Source organism: Pocillopora verrucosa, chromosome 12 (assembly GCF_036669915.1).
Source record: "Pocillopora verrucosa isolate sample1 chromosome 12, ASM3666991v2, whole genome shotgun sequence".
Lineage (NCBI taxonomy): Eukaryota > Metazoa > Cnidaria > Anthozoa > Scleractinia > Pocilloporidae > Pocillopora > Pocillopora verrucosa.
In genome coordinates, this window is record NC_089323.1 from 19,990,804 (window position 1) to 20,010,803 (window position 20,000).

The window sequence follows — 20,000 nt, forward strand, 5'->3', positions numbered from 1 at the left end:
CATGGTGTTGAGGGATAACACGCGTGATCAGCATGTGAACACCTAACTGGATTACAGTTACCTGTCATGGTGTTGAGGGCCCAATGACCTCTGGGTACTATTGCGCAATTTTTCCATTTTGTGGCGGAGGAAAAAAAAAAAAAAAAAAAAAAAAAAAAGACGACAAAAAAACAAAGGCATTTTATGACTGGGCTACCACAGGTATCCCAGTAATAAGTAAACGTGTCACAAGGTTGATAAGGAACTGGTCATCATTTAAAGCCTGGGGGGGAGGGGAGGGTAGTTGGAGGAATCTGGTTGTGTCAAGTTAAAAATTTACCTGAAATTCTTATGATCCCTACTCATTACTGGGATACTTGTGGTAGCCCAGTCATAAAATGCCTTTGTTTTTTTGTCGTCTTTTTTTGTTTTTTTTGTTTTTTTCCTACGCCACAAAATGGAAAAATTGCGCAATAGTACCCAGAGGTCATTGGGCCCTCAGCACCATGACAACTAACTGTGATCCAATGAGGTGTTCACATGCTGATCACGCGTGCTATCTTGATGATGATTGACGTTGTCATGCACGGACAGGGCCGGGTCACATGACGAACACGAGATTTTTGCCCATAAAACTATTTTGTCAGTCGTTTTGTATTTCAACGTAATTGGATTACGATCATCTGGAGCATTATGGGGCAAACGCTCTTAATACTTATAGACGCATACGCAATTGTTCGCGGCCAATCCACACAAAAAGATGTTTTTGAGCGGTAATTTTGGATCGGACAGAATCGCGAACGCTTGAAAGCCATGAAAGCATTGAATGCCTTGTATGTCTTGTATGCCAAGTATGCCAATGTCTTAGTTGAAAACGTAAACTCGTTGTAAAAAGCAAAATCTGAAATCTGAAACCAAACTGCATATACTCTATGCAATCTATTGAACAACACTACTACCGTGAGGCTGGAGAACAAAATTCAAATGGATGTAAAACTGCTAGTGAAGAAAGACGCCATGTTGGATTCACTTGATGCCAGGGAACGTAGCTACGATAACAGTGCGAATGGTATTAATTTCACAATCAGAAAGGTGAATCTTATGTTTGTTTTTATCGTAGTTGTATGGATATTCTTTTTTAATAAATACATGATCCAAAATCCCGTGTTTTTTGTGTATAATGTTATTATGTTAAGTACTGTTTACTCAATTGTCTTGTCACAGGCGACCCAAGGTCAGTGTCTCGAGAAAGAGCCAACGATTAATTCACGAACGCGTCACGCGTTGTGTGACTCAGAGTAAGTTACTCTAGGAACCGTTGAAAATTTGAACACGTTATAAGGAATAATATAGGGAACGAAATATGGTCGATTTACAACGATAAATATTTCGAAATATGAAGATTTTTCTCGAAAATCAATAAAACTTACTCATACCCTGTGTATCCGTTGTAGTTTCTGGCGATTGTTGCCGTTTTAAGCTTGCTTTACCATCACTATTATTCACGTCATCTACTTTTATTACATTGGTAAAATCTGTACAGACATCACACCAACCAACTCGCGCGCAAAGTAAGAAGACTATGTTGAAGGCTTGAAATTATATTACGATCGATTTTCATCAAGAAATGGGCCAGGAATTTTCCACAATAGTGCAAATAATCGTGAAGGCTGATCGAGGAAAAGCGATTGCGTGACGCTCGGTAAGCTGTAAGATGACATGTTATTATATACCAGACGTAAAAACTCTTCAGATTCTCAGTCTGCATTTTTTACCCACTCTGCAGTCTATATTTTGTATCCGGTCTGCAGTCTGCTGTCTACATTTTGTACTAACAGGTATCCGTGGCACAAATACAGTTTATTTTTGGTTACATTTATTCGCACAACACACATAATCTACCACAAAATACCTGTGTGTGAGGTAATTCGACATTTTCATTCTTTCCCGCGTTACTAATCTTCTTTCCTTTTGTAAGAATGTAGACCACTTGCAATGTTTCAAGTAATCCACCCACCCTAGAAAAAATAACTTTTGCATGCATTGCATGCCTATGTTTTGAGACAGGTGTATGCCCTTGGCCAGACTTGAGCTCACTATTTCAGTATACTAGTCCGACACGCGTAGTGTCACTACACTTGATTCCACGGATCCAGTACCATCCAGGTATCCCAGTTACCCTGCTCACAGGGTCTAGTTAGCACTTAAAGGCCCATTTCCAACCTTGATGCAACGCGCGCCGCGACCTAAATTTCCTGTAACACGAAATTCCTACATCACTGAAAACCTTCTAAAATCGTCTTTCTCAAGAGCCATCCTGGAGATGTAGTCAACTATTTTACGGTAAATACATTCGCCGTTCGTTATTTTACAGTTTCCCTACAGTATTTTGAATTTTTTCTGGAAGAATCCGAAGAAAATCTTTTTTAAGTGTCACGCTTGGATCTCTTCGTACTCTGTGAACAGAGTCGGCGCAAAGGACAACGTTTAAATTTTTTCACTTTCTAGAGGTGCTAGAGGATTCTAAATAAAATTGCTGAATCAGCAGAATAAAGATTATGAAAGCAACACAGAGGTTGGTATTTAATTTGAATGTACATACAGTTTGCATGAATTTTTTATTTACATTCACCTCAATATTTACTTTTTACAGTATGGTGCTTAACTAAGTTATGCATTGTTATGCTTCCTATAGGCAAACAAACCATTTTCTTTGTTATGTGTAGACTTAGTAGAAAAGGCAGGCGCATGTATAAAAGATAACTTGAAGTAAAGTTGTCGTATTTGAAAATAGTGTTGGGCGCTTTTTCTTTGTTCTGGTACCTGTACCTGGGTCCTGCCCCTTCTAAAAGGAATCTTCTCAGAGCCACCACTGACATGTTTGCTCTATAAGATTCAACCTTATTTGTTTTCATTAACATTTATAGGTTGGTGAAATCAGTGAGTCTGGATCAGTTGAGGAATTATCAACAGGACATTTCAATATGCCTTATGACATGGTTAGAGAGGGTATGTCAGTCTATTTAGTATCAAAATTTTGGGAATGTTTTTGCATCAGTACTTACTTTGTAGCTGCATTTTCTTCTGTAAAGTATGTATTGATTACGTTTAAGATTACAGTTTTCTTACATGGGTCACCTATGAAAACTGTCAAAAGTTTGATTTATGTCTTCAAATCTAAAGACAGTTATTAACCCATCCATTCCTAAGAGCGACCAATGGGTAACTTCTTCCTGCAGTGTCAGTACATTCTCAAACAGCAAGATGATAAGAATAAATAATTCTTTCAGTGTAAGAAAAAAAAAAATGTTAACAGACATGAAGGATAATTGACTTTGAAATCTTGGGAGTGAAGGGGCTTAGTGAAGGTGCTTTTGTAGAGTGCGTGACATGTTTTGTTGAGTTCATGAACCACAAAGGGTGTCGGGAAGAAAAGAGAAAAGCATGTGCTCGGAGTTTTTCGAATAAATACAACCTTGTGTTTAATTAATCTGGTGATTTGAGTGTGTAACATTGGCGACCCTGCCAGGACTCGACCGAAGAGGCTTATCATCGACGAAGAACTGCCTTGGGTTGTGAAGGACAAAGTAATTGGCACGCTTGGTTGATTCGTCGAGCGCGAGTTGGTTGTGGTCGATTGCTGTCGACGGCGGACTGATCTTGACGTAAAGTGTCGCATTTCTTTTGTGAACGGCTGATTGCACTATTGGTGAGTACGAAAGATTATTTTTGGAAGTATGATGGATACCGAGAGTCTGCAGATCGAAATTCAGGCCGCGTTGTGTTCCTTGAGCGAGGAAAGGCTTAAAGAAGTTTGTAGTGGGCTGAACATTACTGTACCGCCTGAGAGCAAGGGAAGGTTGGTTTTTATCCGAGCTCTAAATAAATACCTCGAAACGGAAGAATTAGATAATGAGAAGCTCAAAGTGTTGTCGTCGTCTCTAAGTATGCAGGGAAAATTTGTACCGGAACAGAAAACGGAACCGCCGAAAGCTTCTGAAAATAATAAAACGACCGTCAAAATAGAGCAAAATCCCGTGGTGTCAATTTCAAAATTCAAACGCGACTTCAAGATTTCGGGCCAGATTGGCGACGCGTCGCAGAAGGATCGTTTGAGTTTTTCCTCGCTAGTGCATCAAATTGAGAATGGTTTAAAGAACGACTATACAGAGGATGAAATTAAAGAGGCTGTGATAAAAGCGATAAATCCGGCGTTAAGCCTAAGAAGTTATTTGGAAGGTAAGGTAGATTTAACACTGGCCAAATTGAGGAGAATTATGCGTTCTCATTATCAGGAGAGAACAGCAACCGAACTATATCATCAGTTGAGCTCAACTGTCCAACAGCCAAAGGAAAAACCTCAAGAATTCTTGATCCGCCTTCTCGATTTGAAACAGAAGATCTTGTTTGCATCTCAAGAAACTGACTCGGACCTGAAATATGATCCTACCTTAGTACATGGCATGTTTGTCCATAGCTTTTCCCTTGGCCTGCAAAGTGAGAATATCAAGATCGAAATGAAGCCTTACTTGGAAAAGAAATTTATAAGCGATGAAGAACTATTCGAGAAATTAAATGTGTGTTTCAGTGACGAACTGGAGCGATCACAGAAATTCGGTTCACAGCTAACCCCCAAGGTAAATGCTGTTCAAAAGGGAGGGGACAAGCAGGAGACAAAGAATAATGGGGTGGAGGAAGGTCTCATGAAAGAACTAAGGGAGCTCAAGGCAGAAGTGGCCGCAGTCAAAGAGAGAGTTCGGGCCCCACTCCGGGCTCAAACCCCCCTCACACAACAGCCTATGAGACAACCCCCACTGTGTAGGACCTGCCAACAAAGTGGGAATGGATGGCCGTGCAACCATTGCTTCAGGTGTGGGGCGAGTGGCCATTATGTACGCGAGTGTAATGCCCAATTCAGCCGACGCTCTCCGGCAGAATCTCAGGGAAACGGCCAGAGGTCACGCCCATGGGACAGGGTGTGACCAGGCAAGAAAATCAGTCCCGTTACGTGCAGTGTGGAAAACAAAGCACAGACCATGTACCACTTAACCGCTGCGGAGCCTGTAAGATCAATAGATATTATTCAAAAGAATGTCAAGTAAAATACAGAACGGTGCATAAACCAGTTTGCATGGCTATACAGGAACTTGAGAAACAGAAAGCAGCCGGAGATGATGGCGATGATTTGAACACGACGTTTCCCTGCCACCTGACGCCAAGGCAGCAGCTCGGACTGACGAAAATCGTGGGACGGAGGTGCGTGGTAAAATGCCTAATTCAAGGAAAGAAAGTGGAGGCATTATGGGATACAGGTTCCCAGGTTTGTGTTGTGTCAAGGAAGTGGCAACAAACTCACTTACCGCTGGAGGTGTTAAGAAATGTTGAAGAGTTGTTGGGAGCAGGAGAAGAGTTGAATTTGGAAGCGATGAATGGGACAAACATTCCATTTGACGGTTGGATTGAGGTCGGGTTTAAGTTGGCTGGAGATGATACAACTGCTCATGAGCTGACAGTTCCAGTACTGGTGGGACAAAAGGAACAAGAGTACCCAATCATTGGCTTCAATGTTATAGAAGAAGTCCTCGCTCAACATGGTGGAAACCACCAAGCGGCAAGTAACATCATTCAGCAGTCATTCCCTTCAATTCATCATACTCGCGTAGGTACCCTGATCAATCTGATCCAGTCAAGAACACAGGATACCGGTACTGCAGCTGTTAAAGTCGGAAAGAGAGATGTTATGCTGCCAAAAGGAGAGGCAACGACAGTTAAGTGTCAAACTCACCTCGGACCAGTTCCAGAGGGGATGCCAGTAATATTTGAGCCCAAGGAAGACAGCGAGCTCCCAGACGGACTGGAATTGGGCGAGGAACTTACTAAAATAACCCCGGGAACCTCTAGTCACGTGGCCGTCGTGGTCCAAAACAATACAGACAGAAACATCTTGTTAAAGCGCAGAACAGAATTGGGCCGGATACACCTGGTAAAGTCAGTTCTACCAATTCCAAATACTCCCGACTCGTACTCTCGAGGAGACGAGAATTTTTACCCTGAAGCTACCTTGCATCCTGGTCAGGAACAAGATGGATGGGAGCCACCAGTTGACTTGAGTCAGCTAGAAGACAATGAACAATTGATCGTCCACGAAATGCTACGGCAAGAAGCTGGTGCCTTTGCAAGAAACGACGATGAGGTTGGCTGCGTGGAGAACTTGGTGCTTGATATCCAGTTAAAGGACAATGAGCCAGTACAGAAGAACTATATCTCCATCCCCAAGCCACTCTATGGGGAAGTGAAAGAGTACTTAGAAGACTTGATTAATCGAAATTGGATCTGCAAGTCCCGTTCGGCTTACTCCTCACCCATGGTCTGTGTTCGCAAAAAGGATGGAAGTCTGCGACTTTGTATTGATTATCGAGAATTGAACAAGAAAACATATCCAGAACGACAGCCGATTCCCCGTATACAGGATATCTTAAATGGCCTAGGCGGCAACAAATGGTTTACAGTTCTGGACCAAGGGAAGGCCTACCACCAAGGCTTTATGACAGAAGAAAGCCGCCCCCTGACTGCATTCGTGACCCCCTGGGGATTGTATCAATGGAATAGAATACCGTTTGGGCTAATGAATGCACCGGCGGCATTCCAAAGGTGCATGAATGAATGTCTAGATGGCTTACGTGACAACATCTGTATTCCCTACCTGGATGATGTCTTGGTGTATAGTAAGACCTTTGAGCAACACGTTCAGGATGTCCAACAGGTCCTGCGTCGACTGCAGGAACATGGGATAAAGTTAAAGCCATCAAAGTGCAAGTTCTTCCAACGACAAGTTAGATATTTGGGGCGGGTTGTTTCCGGCGATGGCTACTCTCTAGACCCAGAGGACACGGCTGCCGTACACAACTTGGCGAAACAGAAACCAGCAACAGTGGGTGATGTGCGTAAACTGCTAGGGTTCCTGAGTTACTACAGGCAATACATCCAGGATTTCTCACGCATAGCCAAGCCCCTGTACGATCTAATGGCTGGCCCTGATCTATTGGCTAATAATCATAAGGTAACATGGACAGAGGAACATCAGAAGCGGCTTGACATGCTGGTCGACCGACTGACTTCTCCTCCAGTGATGGCATTTCCCGACTTTACGAAGCCATTTGTACTTCACACAGACGCCTCGCAAGAGGGACTTGGAGCTGTATTGTATCAAGAACAGGACGGGAAGCTCAGAGTTCTAGGTTATGCCTCTAGGACACTAACTCCAGCAGAGAAAAATTACCACATGCACGCGGGAAAATTGGAGTTCCTTGCCCTCAAATGGGCAGTAACTGAGAAGTTCCGTGATTACTTGTACTACTCCACCTTCTTCACTGTTTACACCGACAACAATCCACTAACTTACATTCTGTCGTCAGCTAAGTTGTCTGCAGTAGGGCACCGGTGGGTGGCAGAACTGGCAGATTTTAATTTTAACATCAAGTATCGGCCTGGCAAATCTAACATTGACGCGGATGTACTATCCCGCCTACCGCTAGATTTCAGTGCATACATGGAAACCTGTATTGCAGAAATGGAAAAGGACGCAATTTGTGCAACAAGTCAAGCAGTGATCCATCAGGAAACAGACGCCACACCCTGGGTGGCAGCAGTTTCAGCAAGAGTTGGCATTGCTCACGCAGAACCGGGCGTCACAGATTTGGTTTTTCGCCAACTTACGTTAGAAGAAATATTAAGGGCTCAACGGGAAGACCCCGACATCTCACGAATCCTGGCCTACAAGAAACGGGGATATCCCCCATCAGGAGGAGAGCGGAAAAATGAGACTCGTACAACATCTTGCTACTTGAGAGCATGGAATAAACTCCATATATCAGCGGACGGGATCCTGTGGCGCCAAATTAAGAGTCGATTGCAGCTAGTATTACCTACAAAGTTTAAACAGTTGGTTTACCAAGAACTTCACATTGAAATGGGTCATCTGGGTGCAGATCGAGTGGTGGACTTAGCGAGATCTAGGTTCTATTGGCCTTACATGCAAGAGGAAATCGAGTATTTCATCGCCAACAAGTGTCACTGCATCCAGCAAAAGAAGCCCCAAATCTCCCCTAGAGCACCAATGGAGAGCATTACGACGACTGCCCCTTTTGAGATGGTGTCTATAGACTTTCTTCATTTGGAGAAAAGCCAACGGGGATTTGAATATATTTTGCTGATAGTAGATCACTTCACAAGGTTTGCACAGGCCTACCCAACCCGAAACAAGACAGCACGAACGGTGGCTGAAAAGATTTACAATGACTTTGTACCACGATTCGGATTCCCAGCCCGTATACACAGTGATCAAGGAGGAGAATTTGAGAACAATCTCTTCCATCAACTACATAAGTTGTCTGGCGTTTCCAAGTCTCGCACCAGCCCCTACCACCCTCAAGGGAATGGGCAAGTGGAGAGGATGAACCGCACGCTATTGTCTATGCTGCGAACACTCCCAGATTTGAAGAAACGAAAGTGGGATGAATCACTCAACAAGATGATCCACGCGTACAATTGCACTAAGCATGAGGCGACAGGATACGCTCCGTATTACTTGTTGTTTGGAAGAACACCCCGCCTGCCCATCGACCTGATTTTCAATTTGAATCAAGAGAGTGCAGAGGGAGATTATAACACTTACGTCCAAAACTGGCAGCATGATATGAAGGAGGCATACCGGATAGCTCAACAGAATGCAAAGAAGACTGCCGAGCGCGGCAAGCAATATTACAACAAGAGAGTCTCAGGTGGCGTTCTTCAGCCAGGCGATCGGGTGCTAGTTAGAAACTTAACAGAGCGCGGTGGACCCGGAAAATTACGATCCCATTGGGAGTGCGCTATCCACGTTGTGGTTGAACGAATGGGGGCTCAAAGCCCAGTCTACAAAGTTAAGCCCGAGAGTGGAGGTGGCCGCGCAAGAGTGCTTCACCGGAATTTACTACTGCCTTGTGACGCTTTGGAAGCAGATGCCCCAAACCTGGGATTTGGTACGCGACCCCCAAAAACAGCAGTAGAGAAACGACCTTTGTCTGTTTCGGGAAATGACCTACAGAATTCGGGGAAAGATGATGATGATTTCGGTAGTGTGGACCTTGTAGAGGAAATACCTACTGAAGTAAGAACTTCAAACTCAGTGTCTCCAGGACGCGATTTGCCTTCAGAGTCAATTGAGGATTCTGCGACTACTGAGGGCACCAATGGGCCATCCAGCGAAATACAACTTGCAAATGAAGGAAGTGCTGACAATGACGGATCAGGGGGAGAGGACATTGCTGAGCAGGACATGTGGACTCGGCCGCAGCGCCAAAGGAGACCGCCGCAGATCTTAACTTACAACTCCCTGGGAAATCCACAGTACCAGTCGGCTGAGCCAGTATTCAGCAGTTCACGCGTTAACGCCATTCAAACTCCAGCTATCACAGCTATTCATCCGGGAATACCCCTGTATTTCTGGGTGTGGCCATGCTGTTTCCAACCTGTCTACTACCCGAGGGCTTGAGAGGAGCCTCTTATAAGACCCAAACATTAAAAAAAAAAAAAAGAAAATCAAAAGCACGCAAGGTGCTGAAGGAGACAACGTCAAACAACAATTACAGTAGCTGCAGAGAACTCTGATAAATAGTTTTGTAATATTTAGAAGAACACTTTCATTTTCGGCGGGGAAGTGTGTAGAGTGCGTGACATGTTTTGTTGAGTTCATGAACCACAAAGGGTGTCGGGAAGAAAAAGAGAAAAGCATGTGCTCGGAGTTTTTCGAATAAATACAACCTTGTGTTTAATTAATCTGGTGATTTGAGTGTGTAACACTTTGTTTTAAATAAATCAGGGTGCAATGTCCTTTGCAGGAATTGAAAGTAGTTTAAGAGAAAAATGGAGATTGCTGAAGTCAAGGTTAGAGGAAGCAAACAAAGGCTCTTCAAATGGTAAGAAAAGACATTTGTAGACTCCCAAGAATAAAGTGAAGAACTTTGTCTTAGTTTACTTTAAATCTGCTTTATGCACTAGAACCCTCTTCCCCTAAAGCAGAGGAAATTTCAAGGTTGGAAAGGCAGTTGGAGAATTACAGACATGTTGTGGAACAACAGGAACAACTTATAGAAGTATGTGAAAATGGTTGCTTATAATGTATTGTTTAACCTGGGAGATACAATGGTCCAATGGTTTACGCACTGGACTCTGGGCCAAGATGTCCTGGTTTGACCCTTTAACTCCCAAGATCTCATTAGTGATTCTCTTTGCTGTCTGTCATACAATTCTTATGATGTCAATTTGGAGAATTTGGTATTGCTTGATAGTGTATCAATAATGTAAGGAGAAATTCCCTCTTAGTCACTCACAGGGGGTAAAAGATTAAGACCTGACATTGTGTTGTTTTTGGGCAAAACACTCATTACTTTCATCTCTCTACCTAGGAGTATTGATAGGTGCTGATGAATTGTCAGGGAAGCCTGATGAAATTTTTTTGTTTTTTTTGTTTTTTTTTTTGGGGGGGGGGGGAGGGGGTAACCTTGCAATGGACAAGCATTGTTTCCAGGGGGGAGTAGAAATACTTCTAGTTGCTTCATGCTAAGGAAACTGGGATTAGCTCTGGCTGGATGGGCCTCTTGGGTTGGGTACAGACTTAACCTTACTGACCCAATAACCTGAGAACTTTTAAGAAAGTCAATAGACCTTTTCTTTGTGATCTAACTTACTGTATATACTCATAGCTGACACAATTTTTTCCTTTAGTCCTTGCAGTCAAAGGTTGGTTCTCCCTCAAAAGATTCAACTCTTTTGGTAAGCATTTTGAATTATTATTCAGCCATAATGTGATTCAGCTCTTTTTCATTAATAAAAGAAAATTATGGTTTAAGTTTTCTTCCTTCTTGTAACAGGTTGACTCACAGTTGTATGAGGAACAAGAAAAATTTGAATCTGACAAGCAGTTCTTTGCTGAGCGAAGAGTAGCGTTAGAGAATGAGAGGAAACAGCTGACAGATGCTGCTGTAAAACTTGGGCATGAGGTGATAACTGAGTGGAAATACAATGAGCAAACAAAATTCCTTTGATTTACATAGACAGGCATAAAAAAATCAAATTTGTAGAGATTTCTCTATAAACGCTTATAGTCATTTCCAAAGGATGGCAGCAACCCTTATTTTAGAGAGAAATAGTACTACTGTATGTGCTAACTTTGTAAGAAGGTTGCTGCATATTCAGTGGCCAAACAAAAGGCTGGGATATTGGAACACCAACACGAATATTTTTACAAGCCAAAGGTGATGGAGAATGGAGAATATTCTTAGAATGCATATACTTGTACACAGTGCACTGATTCCTTTATATTATTTTTAGCGATAATTATTATTTTAATTTTTCAGAGAAAGAAGTTTGAAGAGGAACGAGCTTCATTTTACAAGCAACAGCTTTTGACCCCGTTAAGAAATCAGTCACTTGGGGGAAGAAAATCAAAATGTAAGGCTTTATATGAACTTTGAGTGCTAATTGTTTCACCATGGCATAGCAGTATTTTTGGTTTTGTTAACGGTCTGGCTGTACATCTATCTTCCCATCAATCTGTGCACCTGTCAGTCTGTTCCTCTGTCTGACTCTGTCTGTCTCTGTCTGTCTGACTGTGTCTGTATGTCTGTTTCAGTTTGTCTCTTAGTTTGACTAGGGAAATGGCCTAATAGAAACAGTCGGCTGTGCATCTTGCAGCTGGTTCGAAGGGTAGTTGACGTATTTTAGTGTAACCTGTTCGTCAAAGTTTTTCCTTTGCTCTAATTCTTCAGTAGTCAGTTTTATGTAGGTTTAAATGATAATTTCTCTTTAGCACCAGATGGCCCTCGGCTTCAAGTCAGTCCCGTGTCGTTTTCACCTGCACCAAGAGGTCTTATCTCATCCGAAACCAGAGGCACTCCTAATATCCCGCGGGACGGACCCGTGGAAATCCCGAACACAGAAGAGCTATATAAGGCGTTGTCATTAAGAACAGAAAATTCTAAAGATGTCAATGAAAATAACGGGTGAGTATTTGAAAGGAGTGTCACTTTTTCTAAATTCTTTCAAACTCCGTTTATTGATGTTCCTTATTCGTTTAATGGCAGCACACCTCTCAAAGGTTATTCCATAGTAGAGGGATCTGAGAGGACATCACTGCCCACAAAACAGTCGTCCTGTGGTGACTCTTTGAAAGAAAAGCAGATTGACTCGAATACCCCGGGTGCAAAACAAGCTAGGAGAATCAGCGAGCATGCGCGGAATGTCAAGAAAGCTCTGCAGTTGAAAAGAAGTTCATCTGGTGATTTGTAAAAACTGGTACCAAGCCAGCGCGGTTCTTTGTACCCCTCTTTAGCTGGAAAAGAAATACGACATTGGCTCAAGGTCATCGTAGCTTACACTGTAGTCTTGTTGTAAGAAACCATCTGAAAAAGTATTTTGTGCCATAGTAATGGTCTGTTAAAGTCTGTAATCGCCCATCTCCTTAGATGCTGATTAGGTGAAGTTTCTTGCCTACAAATCTCTACAAGAGGCCTAAGGGTGATCAATTTCACAAGTACTTGTAAAAGTAACTGCGTCCAATTCTGATGAGTGTCAGAATTCTTTTTGAAGTGGCTCTTTGCATTACTGCATCATTTAGTTGACAGATTTCTTTGTCGCGTGCACCGGTGCTCCTTACATGAAGTTAGTCATTTAAAACATTGAATACCTATCAACTACCATTTCCAAATTAGTCTTATAAAGCTAAAGAGATGTTTGTTAGAATCTTCATGAAGCACTGACGAGCTAAGAATTGTTGATATCGTCATATTTTGCAGTAGCTGAGTAAGCACACTCTCGACGAATTGAATTTTACCAAGAAATGGAGTTAGACTAGAAGTGTGGGGTTAAAATGCGGATGTAAATGTTGAAATGTATAATCTAGTGTACTATACTAGTTAAAAATACTGCTGCTACGCGTAAGCACGATTTTCTTAAAAAGTGGATTGAAATTGAAGTCTTCCATCTCTCTATTTACTTACTCCACAGTTTAGACATAATTGATCTCAGCAGAATGCTGAACGCATTTCACATATGAATCTATTAACAGCCTAACATGCCATAGACTTCTTTGTCTCTCAGTCAGTCAGCATCGATCAAGAAATTGAGAGGACTCAGATTTTTTTTCCACTCTCATTACAAGATGAATAACGAATCTCCTCCTTCGATGACCATAACAATTTGCAATCCTCTCAATCGATTCTACTACAATATGGTCTGTACTGTACATTTCTTTATGATGTTCCCTAAGGAGCTGACAAGATTTTTTTTTTTTTTAAGAGCTTCTTTAGTAGGTGATCATTTCCTTTATTCTCTCGACCTTTATGTTAAATTTCAGGGGTGGGACGGTAAAGAAAAATTAAATGCTAGTCACTGACGGGTCAAAGGGTTAATTAATGCACTGTCCAACAAGCAGGTAACGAATACCAAGATAACTATCTTATTGGGTAGCCTGCAGTGCAAGCGTCTCATCAGGGCGAGCTATCGTTATAAGCTCGCGATCGTTTATCCTATCGGCCATGTTTGATTTGGTGTCAGAGAGAACGGTGGGGGGAAGGAGGGGGGGAGGACGACCCACCCCTCTACTTATTTTTGACCGTCGACCGACTCCTTAATACAAATTTCTTTCTCTCCCCAGTCTTCCGCTGTCATTAAAATCAAAGATGACGGTCATAATTTTTGTTAAATACATATGAGCACTCGCTCGTCAAAATTACGTCTACCTTGCAGGCTATCTTGTTGGGACGTTATCTTGATACACCACAAATTCTCTCACACAAAAACAAAAGGTTTTTCCATCTTCCACCAAACCACCATCTGGTTGGTCCAAGGCATCATTTACTACTACACACAAAAAAGATGTAAGATCAAATCCATCTAACTACCGCCCCATTTCTCTTACATGTGCAGGTTGTACGATTATGGAGCATATAATGCGAAGTCATATTTCCAAACATTTATCCACGAAGATATCATTATTAATCACCAACATGGCTTTAGACAAAATTTTTCTTGTGAAACCCAGCTTATTTCAGCCATCAATGACTGGGTAAAGAGCATCAATCACCGCACTCAGACCGATGTGATCCTTCTTGATTTCGAGAAGGCTTTTGACTCCGTTCCCCACCAATGCTTATTATCTAAACTGAACTGCAATGGTATTCGGGACAGATCATTAGACTAGATGAAAGCCTTAGTCACCGACCGCACCCAAGTGGTATCGATCGATGGAACACACTCTTAGCCCCACACCAGTTGTCTCTGGAGTTCCCCAGGGGTCAGTCCTGGGCTCAGTATTATTTCTACTCTATATCAACGACATTACAGATAACAGCGCCCACGTGCGCCTTTTCGCAGACGACATCGTCATCTATAGAGAAATCAATACACAACAAAATCATTTTGCACTCCAATAAACTAGATAACTTTTGAAAATGGGAGACCTTTGGCAAATGATCTTTAATATCACTAAATGCTATCACTTGGGAATAACTAGCAAAACTGTTCCTTTTTGTCACGATTATTTAATGAATGACCAGACCATCTCCAAATATCAAAGCATCACTTTAATTCAGAAACTCGATTGGAAAACACTGTGACCTCATTTGTAGCAAGGCCAATGAAACACTAGGCCTTCTAAGAAGAGTCCTAGGTGACTGCAATACAGATGTGAAATCGAAAGCCTATGTTAGTCTTGTGCGCCCGCAGTTATAATATACCAGTTCTGCATGGAACCCTTAATTAAAACTAAACGTAATATTAACAAGATTGATATGGTTCAACATAGGGCAGCTAGATTTGTCTTACACGATTATTCTAGATTAAGTCATGTTACTCATATGATTAATTAACTCGGGGGGGGGGACCCAGAACAACGTAGATTACTGTCTTAATTAACCATGTTCTACAAGATCCAGCAAGGTCTAAGGGTCGTCCGCTTCCTCCTAAGGTTTTCCCTCTAAACAGGGCATCTCGGCTTCCAAATTATACTCCTCATCGCCATATTCAGTGAAACTGCAATGTCTACAAATTTTTTTTATCCAAGGTCTATTGTAGATGGAACCAACTATCCTTAAGTACTTTACCACTGCAAATCATCTCACTACTATATATTTGGAATAATTCTACTTAGGGACTTGTCAGAAATTAGCAGGGGGGGAGGGGGGGTGGAAACAGAGGGGGGGGTCACAACTTTTTGAGCCTCAGAAAAGGGAGGGGTCATGAAAAATGGGCAGTTAAAAGGGGGAGGGTCATGCAAATATATGCCCGTGATCATGTAGAGGTTCACCCACAGAAGAAAAAGGAAGTTCTTTATTTGGAAGAGGTGGATGATCATGATGAATGTGAGGTAGATGAAGGGGATGAGGCATTACCCACTTGTTCTAGTGATGAAGACTTTGTATTGGGAGAAATAGGAGAGTCGAGTGATCAGTCGGACTCTTAATGCTGTCATCGAAAATGTATGTATGTAGCATGACAAAGAACAGATTAGAAATATATTTTGAGTTTTCATAATACTGACGCACCCTAGTGTATTGCAAGAACTAGATTTTATCATTTATACAAGAGGGGGAGGGTCATGATATTTTAGGCCAAGCTCAAGGGGAGGGTTAGCAAATTTCACTCCCATTGCAGGGATGGGTCACCTAATTTCCGAACCCAAATTTAAAATTCCCACCCCCCCTCACCCCCTGCTAATTTCTGACAAGTCCCTTAAAGTATGTACTTTTTATTTCCTTAGTTATTTATTTATTTATCTATCTAATTGTTCATCCACAATTTACTTATTTATTCACTTTTTCAGTGTTACTCTATCATTTACTATGTAAGGTTTTGCTAATTAGATGGTTAATTTAATGATGTACATGTAAACTAGTTTTTATTGTACATTGGCCACGCGACGGAGGGACTGCTCGTAGTCTAAGTATGTTTTTTTTTAGCAATATCAAGTTATTAGTAATTTTTACCGCTCTAAGGGGAGATTTTTTTTGTTTCATGCCGAAGGATATGCAGTCTTCTTAGTCAGTTGCTGAACTTTTCCAACACTCTAGGAAGCCATTTAAGACCACATTCAGTCTTGATACACGTGCCTTTGGTAATCCACTTTCCGTTCAGTTATCTGTTGGGAATAAAAGATGCAACAGACTTAATGTTGATCATGATATTAGAAATGGCTTCCTTCTTCAGGAAATCTCAAGCGAGATCAGGACAGGCGAATAGTAAAGTAAAAAACTACGGAGACACGGGGACACCAGTTTATAAGTGCGATGACGAGACTAAACAAATTCAGCTATAAAAGTCCGTACTATAGTTACCACCCTTGTAAGCTTATCAAAATGTTGAGTCGACTTAAGCACTCCAATTCTTGCAAACGACAGCGACTATACTTTCTCCCAACGATAACTCGAAGATTTGTGACTCATCAGAAAGGCTGACGAGATTTCGAGATCGGATGAAGAGTTTGCGAGACCCCTGATTTTTCAAAGAAATTCTCACAACTCTTAAAATTATGACCTTAAGCCAGAATTTTTTAAATATTGTACAGTAATACGTTACCGCGACAGCCGTAGAGCTCCACCCTCATTCCTATGAGGCCAGACCACTCTATTGGTCGAAAACGAATATAGCGTGCTCTGATTGGTGGAATTAGTTCATGTGACACTACAGTATCCCTGTCTGTGTTTCCAGGAAAAACCTGTTGTTTGGAAGAGAAATATTCGTGGAAAAGAAAACTTGTCTTATCTTGTTATTTAACTTAAGCTACTCGGCTATGATTCTTTACTAAGTAACTGGGTTAAAGAAATTATTTAAAACCACTCATGGTAAAAAAAAAAAAAAAAACTATTTGATAGCATACCTGGTTGTATTTAAAATCATGCTAAGTTAGAAGACTTACAACTGTATTTTTATGAGATTAGATAAGTCTGCTGCTGCTTTACTATCTCGTACCTTGTCAGTAACTTGGCCTTCTTCTCTGTAATAGAGGAAGGTAACTCCATCGTCACTGTACTGAAGTTTATATTTGGTCACAATGCGACTATAATAATTTCTGCCCTGTGTAGCTATCTTTGTTACAACATAAGAGTGCTGATCCAGTAGATCGATCTGTAGCCATTGGTTGGTGTCAGATATTTTAGTTACCCAGCCTCCCCCAGATACTCCATTCCACTTGGATTATAGCCTGCTGTGCTTTGCTCCTTTTTCTGGAGCCAGTTCTGTAGAGGCACTGAGTTGTGCATCAGAAATATCACCGCTTTCCATACCCAGGGCATCCTGACAGTCTTAATTAAATAGATTAGGCGTCAAAGTAGTGTTTAATACTGTAAGGAAACATAATGAATCGGTGATTGTAACACCAAAATGTTTGCGAGGTAATCAGTAAAAACTCAATGCGGAACTGGGATTAGATTCATCTTTTCCACCCCGCAAGTTTCTAGTAACTGTTATTCCTTACATATTGTTCAGATTTTTTACTATTGCTCTCTCCCTTTTCACTTATTTTATATATTAATCCCATTTTTCTTTCAGTCACGAGATTTGAATTGACGATTCCTCCAGTAACTGGTTGATCAAAAATTCGAATTACTTTCGGCTAACTTGCTTTATCACTATAGTAGACAAAAGTCACTCTAAGCTCAATTCACTCAGTGAAACACTATGATCTGATTTCTGAGTAAACAAGGTTTAGCAGTTGTTTTACAAAACTGTGTCCTAAACAATCCATATTTAGCTGAACCTTTTATGTGAACATTCATTTTTTTTGGTGGAGAGTGTTTAGTGGGCCCGCCAACTAACAGCGGAAGGAAATCTATATAATTAAATCGACCCTCTTATGGAGAAAGCCTGAAGCCCTCTGATTGCGTAAAACCGTGGTTTGGGTTAGACCTCGTGCCAGAACCGGCCCTATGATATCATATTTAACTACATTAGTAACATACCTTTCTCACATACATTGCCAATAAAACGTGCAGGACAATGACACAAGAATCGTCTTCCAGTCACGTGACAATTTTCTCGACATGTTCCTCCATTAAAACACGGCTGAGCCCTGCAGCATCTTTTGAAACACTGAGTACATGCCTGGAAAGTAAGGGGGTTGGGTCACTTTTTATCATGGGAGAAACGGAGGGGGGATCAGTCGTCGTTAATAGAGTATAAAAGGGGGACTACAAAAAATGAACTGCCCATGGGGGGGGGCATCAGAATAATACAGAGCCTCGGAGGGGGAGGAAGGGGTCGAGTTAATTTTATTGAGATATAGTTGAAATCCTCTGATCTTCCTTCTCCTCCCCCTCCCATTCCCACCCTCAGGCGAAAAATAATGAGACCGATCCCTAATGAGGCATTTCAAATTCAACGGGAGGAATCATCTAAACAAGCTGTAACTTGATACCAATTTGCTATACAATATACAGTGAACTATAATTGGTAGTTTAGTTCTTCAGTTTACGTAAAATTAGGTACTGTTGTGAGGAAAATACATGAGCTATAGCGTTGATTGATAGTTTTGACTTTAACTCTCTCGGAAAGCACTTTTGTTTTAGCCTAAGTGAGAATCATCATCTGAAACAAGTGACGAAGTCCTAATCGTTCAGATGAACGTTTGGTTTGGTAACTTTTGTCGTGATACATGCACAAATGTGATTTTCATGCTTAAAATCATAATAATTTGAATGATACTGATTTTACCCCCATATGATAGATGATATCCAGATCGTAGTACTGAGAGCCGTCCATGGGAATTAAAGCACCAGGCTTCAGGTGTCGGTTTTCTTCATTCAGTTGACAGTTATCTTGGTTGGAATGTGTCAGGAAGTTGAACGAAATACAACGACAGTTGGTTTGACATGCGCTGAAACAATCCATCACTCTGGTCACTGAGACAGTTGCAAACACGTGATCAAGCAGAGCGTGCCCATCTACCATATTCCTTCCAATAGTGAAATGGAATGAAACGGGACACTTACCGTCACTGCATGAACCCGTGGTGAATGGAATGATGAATCCAGCGGTTATAAGCAATGAAATTATGCTGTGACAAAGGCAGGCAGGCCAAATTTCCCTGAGATGTAATACAATTTCGGTGAAATTTACTTCAAAGGGCAACGTCTTGAATAATAATATTTTAACGACATCTGTGATCTGTGATCTATGACTGAATGGATGCACGGAACCATGGAACCTATCTGTTAACCCTTTACCTACCAGAAGTGTAACTTCTCCCTACAAAATCCACACACTATCCAACGAACAGGTAATGAGATTACTCAAATTTATCAGTTAGGGGTTATAATCATGATATAACAGCGAATTCTTGTAACTTAATTGCAAGGAAATGTGTAACAGCTAGATGGGAGAATTAGTAATCAGATCTTGGGAGTTAAAGGGTTAAGGAGAAAATGTTGATTTGAATATTTCAAAGGACATCCGTTCTGAAGATTTCAAAGCTAGCTAAGTGTGCTCGATAATCACAGAAAATCGATCTACGGGCTCTGAACTGAAACGCGGTATTTTTTTTAAAGGAAATATGTGATATTGAATTATTTTCACCCCAGCTGTCATGGAGGACGTCGAACTGAGAGAACCGCCGAGGCTTTCAGACTGAGAAACGTTTCATAATACCATTTATTCAGATTCCCGTTGCCTGTTGCGATGTATTCATTGAACTCAGCTCTTTTTTTTTTGGGCTCTCTTTGTCTCTGGCTTCAGCCCTTAGGTTAATTTTTCTCACTAATGAGTTACAAGTCATAAAAAGTCATAAGCTTCTGGAAAAATCGGTGATAAGTCAAGCGAACGGAACAAACGACAGCCGAAGCTTCTCTTAGTTATATTGAAGGGATATCTGTCAGATCTACTTTTATTTTATTCACTGTAAAGTTACCAACGTCCTGCTCTACTTACATTTCAACGGATAGCTTTTTTCTTACGTCACAGGATAGCTTTTTCTTTTGGCTCGTTCTCCGTTC

General features: G+C 41.4%; 1 protein-coding gene and 1 long non-coding RNA gene across 2 annotated transcripts; one reads left to right on the forward strand and one right to left on the reverse strand.

The window, feature by feature from the left end:
• The first annotated feature begins 2,490 nt into the window (after positions 1 to 2,490).
• On the forward strand, positions 2,491 to 12,991 carry LOC136277233 (afadin- and alpha-actinin-binding protein-like). Its single transcript, XM_066158967.1, has 9 exons — positions 2,491 to 2,554; positions 2,907 to 2,988; positions 9,858 to 9,935; positions 10,018 to 10,112; positions 10,744 to 10,791; positions 10,890 to 11,018; positions 11,376 to 11,469; positions 11,828 to 12,020; positions 12,102 to 12,991. Exons 2-9 carry the CDS (start codon positions 2,964 to 2,966, stop codon positions 12,304 to 12,306), a joined length of 867 nt encoding a protein of 288 aa, XP_066015064.1. The 5' UTR covers positions 2,491 to 2,554; positions 2,907 to 2,963; the 3' UTR covers positions 12,307 to 12,991.
• Positions 12,992 to 15,203: 2,212 nt separating this feature from the next.
• On the reverse strand, positions 15,204 to 17,307 carry LOC136277234 (uncharacterized). The gene is made up of 3 exons (XR_010715795.1): positions 16,984 to 17,307; positions 16,591 to 16,729; positions 15,204 to 16,153 (listed from the first exon to the last, which is right to left on the reverse strand). It is a non-coding gene; the product is annotated as an uncharacterized lncRNA (long non-coding RNA).
• Positions 17,308 to 20,000: the final 2,693 nt, after the last annotated feature.